Source organism: Vulpes vulpes, chromosome 14, assembly GCF_048418805.1.
Source record: "Vulpes vulpes isolate BD-2025 chromosome 14, VulVul3, whole genome shotgun sequence".
In the NCBI taxonomy this organism is placed as follows: domain Eukaryota; kingdom Metazoa; phylum Chordata; class Mammalia; order Carnivora; family Canidae; genus Vulpes; species Vulpes vulpes.
In genome coordinates this window covers 101,379,440-101,397,163 of record NC_132793.1, presented here as the reverse complement: position 1 = coordinate 101,397,163, position 17,724 = coordinate 101,379,440, and the positions used below count along the sequence as shown (strand labels likewise).

The 17,724-nt window shown below is 55.3% G+C and overlaps 1 protein-coding gene across 1 annotated transcript; it reads left to right on the top strand.

The window, feature by feature from the left end:
* The first annotated feature begins 589 nt into the window (after positions 1 to 589).
* On the top strand, positions 590 to 10,253 carry FES (FES proto-oncogene, tyrosine kinase). The gene is made up of 19 exons (XM_072737325.1): positions 590 to 808; positions 1,154 to 1,369; positions 1,564 to 1,737; positions 3,306 to 3,402; positions 3,526 to 3,709; positions 5,055 to 5,192; positions 5,267 to 5,386; positions 5,551 to 5,673; positions 5,800 to 5,986; positions 6,109 to 6,192; positions 6,729 to 6,938; positions 7,256 to 7,378; positions 7,775 to 7,828; positions 8,273 to 8,391; positions 8,677 to 8,771; positions 8,873 to 8,996; positions 9,165 to 9,322; positions 9,409 to 9,531; positions 9,911 to 10,253. Exons 2-19 carry the CDS (start codon positions 1,163 to 1,165, stop codon positions 10,051 to 10,053), a joined length of 2,463 nt encoding a protein of 820 aa, XP_072593426.1. The 5' UTR covers positions 590 to 808; positions 1,154 to 1,162; the 3' UTR covers positions 10,054 to 10,253.
* Positions 10,254 to 17,724: the final 7,471 nt, after the last annotated feature.

The window sequence follows — 17,724 nt, the reverse complement described above, 5'->3', positions numbered from 1 at the left end:
AGACAGGCCCCAGGGTGTGGGACGTGTGAGCCCCAAGAGTAGGACAAGTGGAGCGCTTCCACCCCCTGGGGTGCCCCCCCTCCCCCCGCCCCCAGCAGGATCCCCTAGGCGGGGAGGCTGAGGTCTACGGTGGGGCCTGACCCAACCGCGATGGAGGGTTTTTGCCGGCCAGTGTCCGCTCAGGAAACTCCATACCTGTCCACTCGCGGCCGGGGCCCCTCCTCTGCCCGGGCTTCCCTTGGGACAGAAGCCCCTGCCTGGGGTAGGGTAGGGGAGTGGTGGCCGCTTCTCCGGGACCTGCGCCCTGCGCCCTGCGCTCTGCGCCCTGCGCCCTGCGCCGGAGAAGGAGGCCTCTCCTCGGGATATTTACTTGGAATTTTTATTCAAATGTTGGCTGGCGCCTGGGCTCTCCTTGGGGAATCCGACGGGGTGGGGAGGCCCGGGGCAGGCGCCCCCGCCCCTCCCCCTCCCCCTCCCCGTCCTGGCCGCGCGCCACCGCCCCCCCCCAGCGCTGCCCAGGCCCCGGGGGCGCGGGCGGGCGGCTCTCCGCGCGGCCATTCTTCCCGGCCCCCTCCTCCCTTCCGTTTCCGCGGCCGCGGGGCAGGGGGGCCGGCAGGCGTCGGGGGCGCCGGCCCTCCCGCCCGCCCCTTCCCCTCTCCGGGCCCGCCCCGGCCGGCCAACTGAAACCGCGGCAGGAGGAAGCCGTAGCAGGAACTGGCCAGGGTCGCCCGGGCCGCAGTCGGGCCGCAGTCGGGCCGCAGTCGTCCCCGAGGCGTCCTCGGCAGCCCCGGAGCAGCGGCCTGCGCGGGTAACCGGGCGCCCCGAGGCCCAGGGGGGCGCGCGGAGGGGGGGCGGCGGAGGAGGGGGCGGCGGGGGCGGCGGGCTGGGAGAGGGGACACCTCCCGGGTGGGGCGCGGGCGGGCGGGCGGGCGGCAGGGCAGGGGCCCCGCTGGGGCTGGGGCTGCGGCTGCCTGGAGCCCGGAGGAGGGTCCTGGGCACCCCGAGCCCCTGGGAAGGGTGCCGGGGAGCAGGGCCTGGGGAGGGAGGGGACCCTGGCGCCAGGCCTTGGCCCCAGGCAGGGGAAGCAATGAGGGCCAGCCCCTCCATCCCCAGCTGCTGCCTTACCCAGAGTGGGGCTCTCCTCTGCTCCCAGGATAGCACCATGGGCTTCTCTTCAGAGCTCTGCAGCACCCAGGGCCACGGGGCAGTACAGCAGATGCAGGAGGCTGAGCTGCGGCTTCTGGAGGGCATGAGGAAGTGGATGGCCCAGCGTGTCAAGAGTGACAGGGAATACGCAGGGCTGCTGCACCACATGTCCCTCCAGGACAGTGGAGGCCGGGGCATTGGCCCCAACAGCCTCATAAGCCAGGTGGGGGTTCTGTGGGCCTCCGGGGCTGCCTCATCCCCTTCCTGCTTTCCACTGAGGAATTCCTGTGGGTGTCAGTTATATCTGCCCCCCTTCCTTTCCTGGAACCCCCCCCAGGGAGGGTCAGAGAGTTGGCAGGCCCAGGCTAGGGAGCCGTTGTCGCCCATCCCCTGTCTCGCCTGTCCCATGTTATCTAGTCCTGGGCAGAGATCACCAGCCAGACGGAGGGCCTGAGCCGATTGCTGAAGCAACACGCCGAGGATCTGAACTCAGGGCCCCTCAGCAAGCTAGGCCTACTGATCCGCGAGCGGCAGCAGCTGCGTAAGACCTACAGCGAGCAGTGGCAGCAGCTGCAGCAGGAGCTCACCAAGGTGAGTAGGTGAGCCTAGGCTCCACCTGGCCATTGCTGCCCGAAGCCTGAGACTAACTGGGCTGGTTTTGCACAGAGCCCCTGGATTCACTGGGGGAAGTGGAAGTCCCTGACCGCAGGCTTGCCCTAGCTTCCGTTCCTCCTCCCTGCACTTGGGCTGGCCTGTGGCAGGGCCTCATTCTACATTTTGTCACCTGACCATGGGCCCAAGGAAAGTGCTGGGAGTAAGGAGAGTGATCCAGCCGTCGCCTACAAGACGTGTGGGATCTGGCTCTGAGGTCTGAGAGACAGTGAGGGGAGTCAGGGCTAGTCTGTCTGCCATCCGCCTGGGCGCACTCCTCTCAAGGCAGCGGACACACCACAGGCAGCAAGCAGTGTGACTCCCTAACACAGAGGTGTGAAGTCAGCTCACTTGCGTTCGAACCCTGCCCTGCCTTGCTGCTGGGTCTAGAGGCTGTGTGATTGTAGCTGGTTGGCTGCTTCAGCCTCCAGATTCGTGTGCTGGTCAGCAACCCCTGCACCACACCCCTTCCACCTGTGCCAAACCCAGCCTCACCGTGGAGCCACAGCGGCCCCTGGTGGCCAGTGGCCACCCGCTGTCCCTCTCCTCGGAAGCCCCTGCAATTCAGGGGCTGGCTTGCTTTTATGGGTACTTTAATTGGAACCCAGCCATACCCATTTGTTCATTTTCATATTACCTGTTGCTGTTTTTTTTTTCCAAGATTTTATTTATTTGAGAGCGAGAGAGTGCAAGCAAGGTGAGGGGGCAGAGGGAGAGGGAGAAGCCGACTCCCTGCTGAATGAGGAGCCTGACATGAGGTTCAATCCCAGGACCCTGAGATCATGACCTGAATCAGAGGCAGAGGCTTAACCAACTGAGCCACTGAGGCACCCCTTTCCCTGTGGCTATTACAGAGCTGAGTGATTTCTGCAGTAACGGTATAAGCCTAAAGTGTTTACCATCTGGCCCTTTAAAAGAAAGGTTTGTGTAGCCTTCACGGTGTTTGTTACAGGTGGGGGAACTAAGATTTTGAGGAACGGGGTGGGACTTACCCAAAGGATTCCAGCATGTCAACAGGGGAACTGGATAAGAACTTTGGTCTTGACCATCCATTGTTCCTGCCACCAGGAACATAATTTGCAAGACTCGGTGCAAAAATGAAAACGCAGGGCCTCTTGTGAAAAAATTGTGCAGAGCTTCAAGATGGCATCAGCAGAGCATTAAACCGAGCACGGGCCCTTCTCTGTGAGGAGCTCTGTGGAGAGACTGCACAGGCCATGTGACGTCCCTGCAGCCAGGTCCTACCTGCCACCAGAGATCACTCTAGGTCAAGGAGGGCCAGGTATAGCCTGCCCAGCCCACCTCTCTGCCTCCCCCAGGAGCCTGTCTTTAAGCCAGCTCCTCTCCCCTAACTTCAGCAGCAGGGGTTGGGCCCCAGAGGCCCCCAGGCCTTTCCCAGAGGATGGACTTAGATGCCCAGCCTGCCAAAACCACAGGACCTGTGCTGGGCGGAAATCTCCTGTGCCCTGGAGACCCATGCCCCCACACTGACCTCTCCTCTCTCCCAGACCCACAACCAGGACATCGAGAAGCTGAAGAGCCAGTACCGAGTCCTGGCACGGGACAGCGCCCAGGCCAGACGCAAGTACCAGGAGGCCAGCAAAGGTTTGTGGCTCTCCTTTCTGGGAGAGGGGGAATCCCAAGCCAGCCATGACCTGTCCACAGATGCCCAGATCTCCTGCCCAGGCCTCTGCACCATCACCCACCACCCCTCTCCTCACCTGGCAGACAAGGATCGGGACAAGGCCAAGGACAAGTATGTACGCAGCCTGTGGAAGCTCTTTGCTCACCACAACCGCTACGTGCTGGGCGTGCGGGCTGCGCAGCTACACCACCAGCACCACCACCAGCTCATGCTCCCTGGTCTACTCCAGTCGCTGCAAGACCTGCACCAGGAGATGGCCTGCATCCTGTGAGCCCGTAGCCCCACCCTGCCCCCCTCACAGCCCTTCACCCCTGCCCCCAGGCCCAGAAGCCAGGTCTAGGGGATCTGGTCCTGTGAGAATGGTCACATCATCCTGGGAGAACAGGCCCTGGGCCAACACTTGGCTGGAGCCCAGCAGCTTATATCTGGATCGTGTGACCCCAGGGTCCCTTATTGCAAGGTTTCGTTATATTTATGGAGCCCCATTTTAGGCTCTGGAGGACAACAGAGAACAACAAGACAGGAGCATCTGTTCTCTAGGCTCACCCGTGTTGTTGGAGAGAGAAAAGAGAGTCCTGCCCATAGGTAGCATGTGTGAGACTATGTACTATGGAGAAAAATCCAACAAGGAAGGGCAATGGGGAGGCAAGGTGGGCCGGGAGGAGGGACAGCTGTTTGTAGAGTGCTCTGGGAAAGCCTCAGAGGTACCAGGGCAAACTGAGGGGTGTTTGCAGTTAGACCAGTCAGAGAGGGAAGAGCAAGTGCACAGGGCCTGGAGTGGGAGCGTGCCTGGAATCCAGGACCAGCAGGGCCACTGATGTAGCCCAGGCAGTAGCAGGGCAGGGCAGAGTCAGATGTGAGGCCGGACTGGTCCGGGGCTTGGGGGGCTGCTGGGTGATGGAGGGACCAGCAAGCCATTGTGAGGTCTTGGGTGCTACTGTGTTGAGAAAAGACTTCAGGGGGCCAGGCAGGGGGCTGTTGGAAGAGTGCAGACCATAGGCCGTGGCCACTGGGCCAGGGTGCTGGTTCCTAGGTATGCTCCCAAGGTGGTGCTGGGGCCTCTTCTTCATGAACTGGAAGTGAGGTGTGAGGTAGAGTCCAGGGGACTCCTGGAAGGTGGAGTTCCTGCTAACTTACGAGGTCAGGGAGGGAAGGAACGGGTTCAGGAGACAAGAATCAGAGTTCATGTTTCCACTCATGGAGTTAGAGTGTCTAAGAGATGTCCACTGGGATGTTCGAGTAAGCAGGTGGCTGCTTGAGGCTGAGGTCCTAGAGGACTACACACATAGATATAGGGCCAGCAGCATGTCAAAGGCCTGTGCACATTTCGGAGCCCCACAGTCCCCCGCCGTTCGTGACTACCACACGCTTGCACACTAGCTCCATTGGGTCCTTATCACAATGCCCACCATCCATCATTATATGCACCAGGAAGCAAAGATAAAGGAGACATTGAGTAACTTGCCTGTGGTCATCTGGCTGGTAAATGATGAAGGGGAAGGGGAGGGTCAACTCCAGGGCTGACTACTACAAACCCAGTGCCAGGGGTCCGCAGCTGCCCGGCTTTGCCCAGCCTGAGGCCCCACTGACCAGGGTTCCTGTCTGGGGGCAGGAAGGAGATCCTGCAGGAGTACCTGGAGATTAGCAGCCTGGTGCAGGACGAGGTGGCGGCCATTCACCTAGAGATGGCTGCAGCTGTCGCCCGCATCCAGCCTGAAAGCGAGTACCAAGGCTTCCTGCAACAGTATGGGTAAGCCCCTCCTTGCTCCCCCTGGGCACCAGGGCTTCTGGCCTTTTCACTGACGGGGCACCATCCTCCTGCAGGTCCGCACCTGACATCCCACCCTGTGTCACTTTTGATGAGTCACTGCTTGAAGAGGGCGAACCACTGGAGCCAGGGGAGCTGCAGCTGAATGAGCTGACTGTGGAGAGCGTGCAGCACACGTGCGTGTTGGCTGGGCACCAGACTGGGGTGGGCTGGAGTATCCAGGGGCAGGCGCCAGCTCTGTAGAACTATGGCCAGGTAGCCAGGTGGCCAGGCTTGCTTGGCTCTGCAGGAATGCATCTGAGGGGTGTGACTCTTAACACTGCCCTTCCTTTGGGCGCAGGCTGACCTCGGTGACAGATGAACTGGCTGTGGCCACCGAGACAGTGCTTAGCCGGCAAGAGGTGGTCACTCAGCTGCAGCGCGATCTCCAGAATGAAGAACAGAACACACATCCCCGGGAGCGGTGAGTGGGTTCGCCCACAGCAACCTCGCAGCCCGCCTTTCGTCTCGTCAGTTCGTCAGCTGGCCTGACCCATTGCTGGCTGCCAGCTATGGGCTGAACACCACCCCCCTCCCGCCCCATCTGCAGGGTGCAGCTGCTGGCCAAGAAGCAGGTGTTGCAGGAGGCGCTTCAGGGGCTGCAGGTAGCCCTGTGCACCCAGGCCAAGCTGCAGGCCCAGCAGGAGCTGCTGCAGACCAAGCTGGAGCAGCTGGGCCCTGGCGAACCACCGCCCGTGCTGCTCCTACAGGATGACCGCCACTCCACATCGTCTTCGGTGAGCTGCCTACCACTGCCCGCCGCTGCCAGCCACGCCTGCCCGCCCCGGGGCGCGCTCCTCATTTTTGCCCTCCCCCTCCCCAAGCCTGGCCACCCGCTGACGTCTGTCCCTGGCCTCAGGAGCAGGAGCGAGAAGGGGGAAGGACACCCACCCTGGAGATCCTTAAGAGCCACATCTCAGGAATCTTCCGCCCTAAGTTCTCGGTGAGTAGAACCCAGCCTGGGCCTGCATCTCTGTCCTCCTCTCTGGGGTGGGCCAGGCTAGGAGATTTCAGACCTGTACCCCCTAAGACCCTCCCACCAGGGTGTTTGGGGTTAATCATGCTGCCCTAGAGAGGAGGCTCTGCCCAGAGGAGTCCTTGTCTTCCCTGGGATTCCAGATTACGTATGTCCCCAGATCTTGTCAGCCAGCACCCTCTTCCTCTTCACCCCACTGTGTGCTACAGCCTTGTTACCTCCCGGCTCTTCTTGCCCTGGGAGTCATTGCATAACTGGGGCCTGGAGCAAAAGGCAGAAGCCTAGTTTGAGGTCACCAGCCTGGGCTTCCCCTCCCAGCTCTGTCTAGAGCAAGACTGGGTGAGTCCGTTGCTTGCTCCAGGGGCTCTAATGCCACACAGGTGGCATTAGAGGGGTAGATGTGAGACAGAGAATCCCCCACCCCGTGACTCCCATCTGTCCTAGTGGCCTCCCTGGACGAATTGCTGAATTCCCCTCTGTTGCCCCTCCCGTGCCCTGGCCAGCTCCCTCCACCACTGCAGCTCATTCCAGAGGTACAGAAGCCCCTGCATGAGCAGCTGTGGTACCATGGAGCAATCCCACGGGCAGAAGTGTCTGAGCTGCTGACACACTCCGGGGACTTCCTGGTGCGGGAGAGCCAGGGCAAGCAGGAGTACGTGCTGTCTGTGCTGTGGGATGGCCAGCCCCGGCACTTCATCATCCAGTCCGCCGACGTGAGTGGGGCCTAGATTCAGGCCTTCCCTGCCCTGCCCCCCACTCTGCAGGGGAATGGTCTTGAGAGGGGAGGAAGATGCTGCCACAGTAGATGCATCCTTGGCAGAGGTGAAAATTGCCAGAGAATGCCCAGTCCGTGCAACAAGCTAGAGGCACAGTCCTTGGCGTGGGTCCTCCCCTGTGAAGGGCTCCAAGCTGTGGCACGGCAGCAGAGAGCACCTTTTCTACCAGCTATACCTCCTGTCCCCTCCTTTCCCAGGGCTCAGGGCCCCCCCAGCAGAGGAGGCTGCTGATCCTGGGTTCTCCTGCCCTACAGAACCTGTACCGACTTGAAGGGGATGGCTTTCCCAGCATCCCCTTGCTCATCGACCACCTACTGCGCTCCCAGCAGCCCCTCACCAAGAAGAGTGGTATTGTCCTCAACAGAGCAGTGCCCAAGGTGAGCCTGTGCCCAGCCCGACCATGCCACCTGTGCCACGTGGTGTCCAGGCAGGCAGGGTCTCCCAGGTTCCTGTCTATAAACGGGTGCAAAGTGATTCCTTACTCCTCAGAGAGCCAGCTTCCCTCTATGGTTGGAATCCCAAGGCCTTTCACCAGTCCATAGAACACAAACATGTACATTCAGAGCTGACACTCCCCCAGTGAGGGCACCTGCCTGGTCCCCAAAGTTGTTTAAGTGTGATCCTGATCTTGTCTAACCCCCATTTTTCAGACCAACAAACCGGGGTGCCAAGAAATGAAAGATATAGCATTGGTGGGGGACATCTGGTCCCTTGCAGGGCCCAGCACACATTTCCTCCACTGACTTCCGACCCCCAACCCCTCCCTCCCCCAGGACAAGTGGGTGCTAAACCACGAGGACCTGGTGTTGGGTGAGCAGATTGGTCGGGTGAGTTGAGTGCTCTACCAGCCTCCTGGCTGCCTGATCTCCCCTCCCCTACTTCTGCCCCCCACCCCCAAGCCCTCACCCCATCCAGGCCCTTTCTCCCCAGGTTGCTCTCCTATGTGTGGGGAGACATGCTTTGGTCACGTGAGCTATAAAATACCTGTTAAGGAAAAAAAAAGTCACTTTCTTAAGACAAAGAATGCTTTTTCAACCCAAGTGAAAGAGAAATTTGGGTTTTCTGTGTCCCTTCTCTCTGTGAAGGTGGCAAGTTAGAGGTCACCTTCCCTGCCTAGCTCATGTGCACCCAGTCCCCACCCAGGGGTAAACACCTCTGGAGCATGGCTGAGCTGTCTGAGGAGGGTAGGGACAAGATGAGGATCAGTCCCTGGGAGTGAGGAAGAGGACCATGGTCCAGGGAAGGCTGATAGGAGCCTGAGACCATTGCAGGGGAACTTTGGTGAAGTGTTCAGTGGACGTCTACGGGCCGACAATACTCTGGTGGCGGTGAAATCTTGCCGAGAGACCCTCCCACCTGACCTCAAGGCCAAGTTTCTACAGGAAGCGAGGTGGGTGATAAAGTAATGATCCCAGAGCTCCACATGCAAAGGGTTCCTCCATGCATGGCATGAGGTAAAGCGCTTGACTTGCTCCCTCGTGGCGCCTCACCATGCAAGTGGTCGTCCCCCCCACAACCCTGCTTAGTGCTGAGGGAGAGAGGCTCAGTGACGCCCCCAAGGTCACACAGCCAGGCCTGCTGGCCTCTCCTGTGCTGCCCTCTCCCATCCTCCCTCGGTGCCCCTGGGGCTCCCGGGGCTCCCCCAGGTGGGCTCCTAAGTGGCGGCACCCTCCAGGATCCTGAAGCAGTACAGCCACCCCAATATCGTAAGGCTCATTGGCGTCTGCACCCAGAAGCAGCCCATCTACATTGTCATGGAGCTCGTGCAGGGTGAGCAGAGGAAGCTGGTCTCCAGGGGGCGCGTGTGGAGGAGGAGGCTTCTGCCAGAGGCTTACCAAGGCTTCCCCTGCCCTTCCCCCGCCCACCCCCAGGGGGCGACTTCCTGACCTTCCTGCGGACAGAGGGCGCCCGGCTGAGGATGAAGACCCTGCTGCAGATGGTGGGGGACGCGGCTGCGGGCATGGAGTATCTGGAGAGCAAGTGTTGCATCCACCGGTGAGTGAGGGGAGCCAGTGGCATCGCCGCCCTCCTGCTTTCCTCACTGCAGGCACCTGCTCCAGGCCTGGAGTCTGCCTGTGGCCGGGGGCCGGGGGGGGCGGGGAGAGCAGCTTTCTTCAGGGCTACTCCTGGAGCCTGGGCCTCTGCCCTGTCCGCCCCACCCAGGGACCTGGCTGCCCGGAACTGCCTGGTGACGGAGAAGAACGTCCTGAAGATCAGCGACTTTGGCATGTCCCGGGAAGAAGCTGATGGCATCTATGCAGCCTCAGGGGGCCTCAGACAAGTCCCTGTGAAGTGGACGGCACCGGAGGCCCTTAACTACGGTACCTGGGCCTCACCTGCTCTGGCTGCAGGGCCCTCTCTCTGGCCAGTGGACCAGCCGGCCCCCTCACACCTTGCCTCCCTGCAGGACGCTACTCCTCCGAGAGTGACGTGTGGAGCTTTGGCATCTTGCTCTGGGAGGCCTTCAGCTTAGGAGCCTCCCCCTACCCCAACCTCAGCAATCAGCAGACCCGGGAGTTTGTGGAAAAAGGTGAGGCAAAAAAAAAAAAAAAAGACAAAGGTGAGGCATCCCCACATGACAGCAGCTTCTCCGTGCTCCCGCTGGGCTCCTCCAGGTCCTCTGACCACCCCCTGGGGCAGAGCAATGGTCATTCTGGAGCTGCCATGACAGGAGCCCCCCAGGTGTGCCAGGCCAACACCATCCCATTTACTCTTCGTGGCAAGTGAGGGAGGCCTTACTGTATCCCTTTTGCTGCCAGAAAAGACAGGCTTGCAGAGGTCACACACAGTGGGACCGAGATTAGAACCTCAGTGTCCTTAGGGCCCTTGAGAGTGTCTACGACTCAAGGTGGCTGCTGGGGTCCCCATGCCCACTCCTCACACCTGCTGTGCTGTGCCTATGCCCACAGGGGGCCGCCTGCCCTGCCCAGAGCTGTGCCCTGACGCTGTGTTCAGGCTCATGGAGCAGTGCTGGGCCTACGAGCCCGGGCAGCGGCCCAGCTTCAGCGCCATCTACCAGGAGCTGCAGAGCATCCGGAAGCGGCATCGGTGAGGCTGGGCCCCCTTCTCAAGCTGGAGGCCTCTGTGGGCAAGATTCTGGCTGCCACTGTTGGATGGCTCCTAACAGTCCCGGGCCCCGGACACTGGCATCAGTGCTGCCGGCAGGCATGTAGCTCGGTCAGCTGTGCAGCCCTGCTTCTGCTTGGGCTTCCTCTTCCAGGCGGAAATAATAAAACCACTTGTGCCCACTGAGTGCTCCTGGCATGTGCACCCCTCCAGAGGGCAGGTCTGAGGAAGAACCGGGGGCCTATGCCATGACCATGGGGAATGGGGTCAGGGAGATGGGCAGGGCTCATGAGGCCAAACTGACATGGTCTGTGAGATATGGGGAAGGGAGAGATGCTAGGTTCTTGACGTGTGGCAGTGTCTTTCCTGAAAGGGTCACAGACAGAGGAGAGAGCTGCAGGAGGAATGGGAAGTTTGGAGATGTGTTTGAGGGGCCCATGGGGATGTAGGTGTGACATAGAAGTCTGGAAACCCAGGTGGAAGCAAAGGCTGGCAACTGACATTCAAAAGTCATTAGCCGATAAACACTAGGGAGCAGCTGATGCTATGTGGTGAGCAGAAGTCATAGAAGATTCAGGGGAGAGGAGATGGGAGTTGGGGAAAGTGCTTCCCTAAAAGGGCACTGAGGTGGCTGAAGAGAAAGAACATCCTCTCAGGGAGTTGGCCCATCAAGACAATAGGGTAGCAGAGCGGGGAGCCCTCACCTCCTCTTAGTCCATAAAGATCCCCCGAAATCTATAAGAATCATCTGAAACTTTCCCAGCAGCACCAGAGAAGGGCAAGAAGACAAAGAGGTAGGAACAAACATCTCTCACACCAAAAAACAAAACAACAACTCTGAGGCCAAGTGGCCATCCCCCAAGAAAGCTGAGGAGGTAGCGCATATCTATTTTTGAAGGAGTTAAAAACATGATAACTTGTGTACACAAGAGGAAATCAGGTAGAGTGTGATTAAGAAAAAAATACTAAGAAGTCAGACTATATCCATTGGAAGTGATCAAAAGCAGAACCAAGGAACTTCTGCTTCTGGGTAGGATGTGGTGAGTCTCTGCAAGCCACTGCCCCCATTGCAACAGTGAGGAGGAAACGAGATGAAAATCGTTTTTATTTTTTAATTAAAAAAAAAACGGGGCAGGGGGTGAGGTAGCCCGGGTGGCTCAGCAGTTTAGCGCCGCCTTCAGTCCAGGGCCTGATCCTGGAGACCCGGGATCGAGTCCCACATCAGGCTCTCTGCATGGAGCCTGCTTCTCCCTCTGCCTGTGTCTCTGCCTCCATCTCTGTCTCTCTGTCTGTGTGTGTGCGTCTCTCTCTCTCTGTGTCTCTCATGATTAAATAAATAATCTTAAAAAAAATTTTTTAACTCTATTAAATAATTTTTTCTTTTTTTTTCTTTTTCTTTTTTTTTTTTTTTTTTAAGATTTCATTTATCTATTCATGGGAGAGACAGAGAGAGGCAGAGAGACAGGCAAAGGGAGGAGAAGTAGGCTCCATGCACTAGCCCGATGCGGGACTTGATCCCTGAAATCTGGGACCAGGTCCTGAGCCAAAGGCAGACACCCAACTGCTGAGCCACCCAGGCGTCCCTAAGAAAAATCTTTAAGACTTTATTTTAGAGAGAGTGAGTGAGCACAAACAGTGGGGAAAAGCAGAGGAAGAGGGAGAAGCCGGCTCCCTGCTAAGCAGGGGACCTGACATGGGGCTCGAACCCGGTACCCTAGGATCATGACCTGAGCTGAAGGCAGGTACTGAGCCACCTAGGCACCCCTAAATAAATAAATCTTAAAAAAAAAGAGAGAGAAAGAATGGAGAAAGCAGAACCTAAGAAATGTGAGGTTCTAGTATAATGAGGGATGGAAATTCCAGGAGAGCAAGGTTAGGACCAGAATAAACTGGAAATGACCCAAATGTCTCTCTAGTGATAAGAACAGACCACCGGCGGGAATACCAACATTGACAAATCTCAAAGATATGTTGAGTAAAGAAGCCAGACGTGAAAGAGCACATTCCTACAATTCCAGTTTATGAAGTTCAAGAACAGGCAAGACTAAGCTATAGAGAAGTCAACCTTGTGGTCATGTCTGAGGGGTATTGAGGGGTGTGAGTGATTCCGTCTGTGGAAGACTACAGTGAGGCCGTTCCTCATCCCTTCTTTCTAGTTTCACTTGAGTGCAGGGCTCTCTATCTGGCTCCCTCGCCCCAAAGAGCTCAACTTGAGGCCATGTAACTGCTTGGTTGTGGTTTAGAGTTGGCTCCTTTGCCACAGAGTGACCTGCCACCATACCTCCTGTCCCAGTCTCTCCAGTGTTCCATGTCATCCTGTGGAACTAGGGTTGCGAGAAGTTGGCTCCATGCTGGTCTTGCTTTTGCTCTGTGTGACTAAAAAACTGTCTGGATCCATGGGACTTGTCATCTCCTTCCTAGCTGAGTCTATGAAATGTGGCAGTCTATGGGGCCTGTAACTGCAACAGTGACTCTTGTGGCCCTGTTGGCCACCACACTGGCTCAGGGACTACTTGACCACCTGGCCAATCTGCCACCTAGTGTGGGGCTGACAAGGTCAAAACCTCTCTCTGGAGAAGAGACAGGCTTCTATAGACATCAGGTCAAGTATGGGAGAGAAGGGCACCTGGGTAGCTCAGTTGGTTGAGCAGCTGCCTTCAGCTCAGGTCATGATCCCAGGGTGCTGGGGTTGAGCCCCACATCAGGCTCTCTCCTCAGTAGGGAGCCTGCTTCTCCCTCTCTGCCCCCTCACTGCCCCCACTTGTGCTCTCTCTCTCTTGCTCTCTCTCTCAAATAAAATCTTTAGGGAAAAAAAAAAAGTATGGGAAAGAACTCTGCCCCACTTAGTGTCTACTTCGTGCTGAGGTGTCTGGTGACATCAGAAACAGGTTGTCTTTGACCATCATTCCTGATCCCAAATGAGTTCCATTAGTGTTTTTTTTGGGGGGGGGGTGTTTAAGATTTATTTTTTTATTTTTTTAAGATTTTATTCATGAGAGACAGAGAATGGCAGAGACTTAGGCAGAGGGAGAAGCAGGCTCCCTGTGGGGAGTCCGATGGAGATTCATAATGGAGATCGTGAGTGCCTAGATAACAAAAAAAAATCACCCAAAGTGCACTTGAGCATTTGCTCAACACCATCAGGCTGCAGGCTGTTCTCTGAGGATGGCTTTGGGAAACTATTTGGCTACCACAGAGTGGAAGCCTTGGCAAAGACCAAGATAATGCACCTCAGGCCAGGGTAGGGGGAGATTGTAAGGGATGTTCCCAACGGGGAAATGTCATGATCAGGGTATTGTCATTAGGATAGGGACAAGTGGGGCAGCCCAGGTGGCTCAGAAGTTTAGCGCCGCCTTCAGCCCAGGACATGATCCTGGAGTCCCAGGATTGAGTCCCACGTCGGGCTCCCTGCATGGAACCTGCTTCTCCCTCTGCCTGTGTCTCTGACTCTGTGTGTGTGTGTCTCTCGTGAATGAATAAATAAAATCTTAAAAAAATAAAATAAAAGGATAGGGACAAGTGGTCCCCTGTTCTGATGGAGCCAAGTGGTTACCCTGAAGCAGAGCAGGAGATGGGTATGAGGAGGGGAACTACTGTCTTGAAGGAACTCCTAGCTTTAAGGGTGCTCAAGAACATACCACCTTATAATAGCCCCGAATGGCCACTAACAAAGGCCAATTGCCTGTGGTGCCACACAGATTATTACAAATCACAGAGTTCATGGCACAGACTAAAGACACGTGGTATGTGGTGGTGGACATGGCTTGCTAATGCCTTTTTTAGTATCCCATTAACCAAAGGATGAAAATCAGCTTGCCTTCATGGGCTTGGCTTACAAGGCATCTTTACAGTGATACCACAGGACTACCTGAATTCTCCCGTGATTTGCCACCAATCCTAACTCCAGTAGGAAGTGCATTATGACAAAAGATTTCATGAAACACATGTCCCTGTTCACAACCCATGGGAAGCATAATGGTTATCTTATATGTCCACTTGGCTGAGCCATGGTGCCCAGACACATGGTCAAACATTATTCTGGAGGTTTCTGTGAAGGCTTTTTTGGTTGCAACTGCCATTTCAATTGATGGTTTTTGAGCAAACCAAATTTCCCTCCATAATGTGGGTAGACCTAATCCAATCAGCCGAAAGTTTGCAGAGAACAAGAGACTGACCTCCCCCAACCAAAAGGGAATTTTGTAGCAGATGGCCTCTGGACTTGAACTGTAACATTGGTTTTTCTGTGGGTCTCTAGTCTTATAGCCTTCAGACTTAAAGGCTCCTCTCTAGATCTCCAGCCTTGCTGGTCTACCTCTAGGTTTTTGACTTACCAGCTTCCATTATTGCATGAGCTTATTCCTTTACACACACACACACACACACACACACACACACACACACACACACACACATCTATACATCCTGTGGTTCTTCTCTGGGGAATCTTGACTAATACAGGCTACCCATGGAAAAGGACCCTTTAACCACAAACATCAGTGGAACCAACACACTGGCTGGACCTGTACCACCCAGGTAAGAACTATAGCCACCTGGATCCATTGTCACACAGGACATGGTGGCCATCTGTAACCCAGGGCCTGGCTAATATGCCTGGACTACTAGCTACACAGTGGAATGACAGAACTCTGGCACATGTAGCCTCAGGCATCCAACCTGGCTAGTCATGACGAATAGACTAGATGGGTCTCCTACTTTCTACTCAATGGTATTGCTGGGCAAAGACTGCTCTAGGCAGCTTTTTCTAGGGAGGGCACAACAGTTCCCATCTACATGGTAGATGTGGGCAATTTAAGGACTCCTAAATGGGCAGTGTTGCATATTTGGGTTCTCCAAACACATCCAATCAGACAGTGGCGCTGCCTTTATAGCCAAGAGCATTCAGCAGTGGGTAAACTACCTGCAGCATTCTCTGGACATTTCATGCCCTGCATCATGGACAGGTAGCAGGTGCCAATGAAAGATGGAATATACTTTAAAAAAAAAAAAGATTTTATTTATTCATGAGAAACAGAGAGGAAGGGCAGCCTGGGTGGCTCAGCAGTTTAGCACCACCTTCATCCCAAGGCCTGACCCTGGAGACCCAGGGTCGAGTCCCAAGTCAGGCTTCCTACATGAAGCCTGCTTCTCCCTCTGCCTGTGTCTCTGCCTCTCTCTCTCTCTCTCTCTCTCTCCCTCATGAATAAATAAATAAAATCTTTAAAAAAAGAAACAGGAAGACAGAGGGAGAAGCAGGGAGCCTGATGTGGGACTTGATCCCAGAACCCTGGGATCATGACCTGAGCTGAAGGCATATGCATAACCAACTGAGCTACCCAAGCGCCCTGGAAGGTACTCTTAAAGGAGAAACTAAAAAAGATAAGTAGACAACTGAAAATAGTTCCCAATAGAGCACACCCTTGAGACAAGGCAGTGTGGTTTCTAAATGTGGCAATTCCAGAAAAGGGTGGTTCTCATTCAGAGAGTGTTTATAAGGTTGGGGAGAGGGAGAAAAGAGGTTTCAGCTGGCTGGAGGAGACTCAAACCCTGTATTTAGTCCCCCTTACTCTTCCTTTTCCCATATCACCCCTACCTCCAGGAAACCAGGCTGCTGGAACCTACAGCAGCAAAAACAGCCAGGGCTGGGAGATCCTAACCTGGTGTTTCTCCTGCTGCCCTGGTTATGCCTGAGGACATTAGGCCTATATGTGCCTGCCAAATACAAACCAGTCTAAACTCTGTAGTACAAGTGATGATAGACAATTCTTTTGCTCCAGGCTTTGTGCTGGCCAGTCAAGGCAGCATATTCACAGTTACCACCACCTCTTGCTGCACTCAATAAGGAAAAGTGAAGTGATCTATCTCTCGACTTATAAATAGGGTGGGTCTGAGGTCAATCCCCAGTGGTATCTGGGACATAGCAGTTTGACTCTCCAAGTAGGGAGCCTGACTATGGTCTGTCCTCCAAGTGGGCCTGATCATCCTACTGGGAGGCACAGTTGTGGTCACTCTCATCTGATGTTAGGAAATATTTGGTCCAAGCCCCCACCAGTAAGTATATCTAGCTCTCCAATGGAGTGGCTATGCTCCTGAAAATAATTCTTAGCTGGATACATGAAAGGCTGGGGTGGCAGGAAGTAGAGTTGTGGGAAGCAGCTACTGCCCAGTACCCTGATAACCTTGCTTAGCTCTTGACAGGCCACAAAGGTGAGGCTTGACCACGGAACCATCCAAGTCTTGACAGAACACATTATGATTCCTTCTGCAACATGTGGCCTGGGATCCCCCCTGGAGCAAGAGGACATGAGCAGACTGGCAGAGTGGGGACAGTCCCCAGGCCTCCTCTCGTCTCCCTCCTAGCCTTCCATCTGGCCCCTCTCTCCACTTAGAGCTCAGCTTCAGGCCATGAAAGTGTCTGATTGTAGTTGAGTTGGCTCCTTAGCCACAGAGAGTCCTGTGGCCTTGCTGCTCCTCCGGTCCCTCCAGCTCACTCCTGTCTCTGACTCGGGAAAGCTGACACCATGCTTGCCTTGCTTTTGCTGTCTATGTAAGTAGAAAGGTATCTGGATCCAGTGGGACTTGTCATCTTACCAGCTGAGGCTACAGGAATGTGGCAGGCCCACCTGGCAGCTTCAGTGGTGATCTTATGGCCCTATTAGCCACTGTGCTGTGCTTTGAGACTGCTTGACCTCTTGACACAGAGGAACATTTTGGGGGTGATGGGAATGTTCTGTTTCGATCTGAGTGGTAATTATACTTGTCTATACATTTATCAAAACTAACAAGGGACTCTTGGGTGTCTCAGTGGTTGAGTATCTGCCTTTGGCTCAGGTCATGATCCCAGGGTCTGGAATCGAGTCTCATATCAGGCTCCCCACAGGGAGGCTGCATCTCCCTCTGCCTATGTCTCTGTCTCTGTGCGTCTTTTTAAATGAATAAATAAATTCTTTTTAAAAAAACTAAGCTGCACACATAAGACTTGTACCATAAACTGTAAATTATACCTCCATTTTTAAAAATCACGCCCCCCCCCCCTTGGGAATGCCTAGGTGGCTCAGCGGTTGAGCATCTGCCTTTGGCCCAGGGCGTGATCCTAGAGTCCGGGGATCGAGTCCCACATCGGGTTCCCCACAGGGAGCCTGCTTCTCCCTCTGCCTGTGTCTCTGCCTGTCTCTCTATCTCTCATGAATAAATAAATAATCTTTAAAAATAAAAAATAAAAAAATCACCCCCCAAAAAATCATCAGGGAACAAACAAGAGCTCTTGAAAATTATGATTGCCAAAATGAAAAAGTCAATTGGAAAATAAATTTCCCAGAACACAGAGCAAAACAGAAAGACATAAGGGACCGTGAACCTAGCCTAGGTCTAACACCCTAGTACCAGGCCTTTCAGTTTGTAAATAAACCAAGAAGAGTGTTTGCGGGAATGAAAGAGATGGGAGTTAGAACAGAGATGACAATATAAATCTCGTTAATCAAACAAAAACCCGTGTAAGCAATACTCAGCCGTTCGTTAGTAACTGATAGCACAATCCTTTGGAGGAGCAATAGGATGTCAAGTACCTTCAGTTATGTGGGTCTTTATCCTTACAGCCCAGGTCATCTCCTTACCAGCTGAGGCTACGGGAATGTGGCAGGCCCACCTGGCAGCTTCAGTG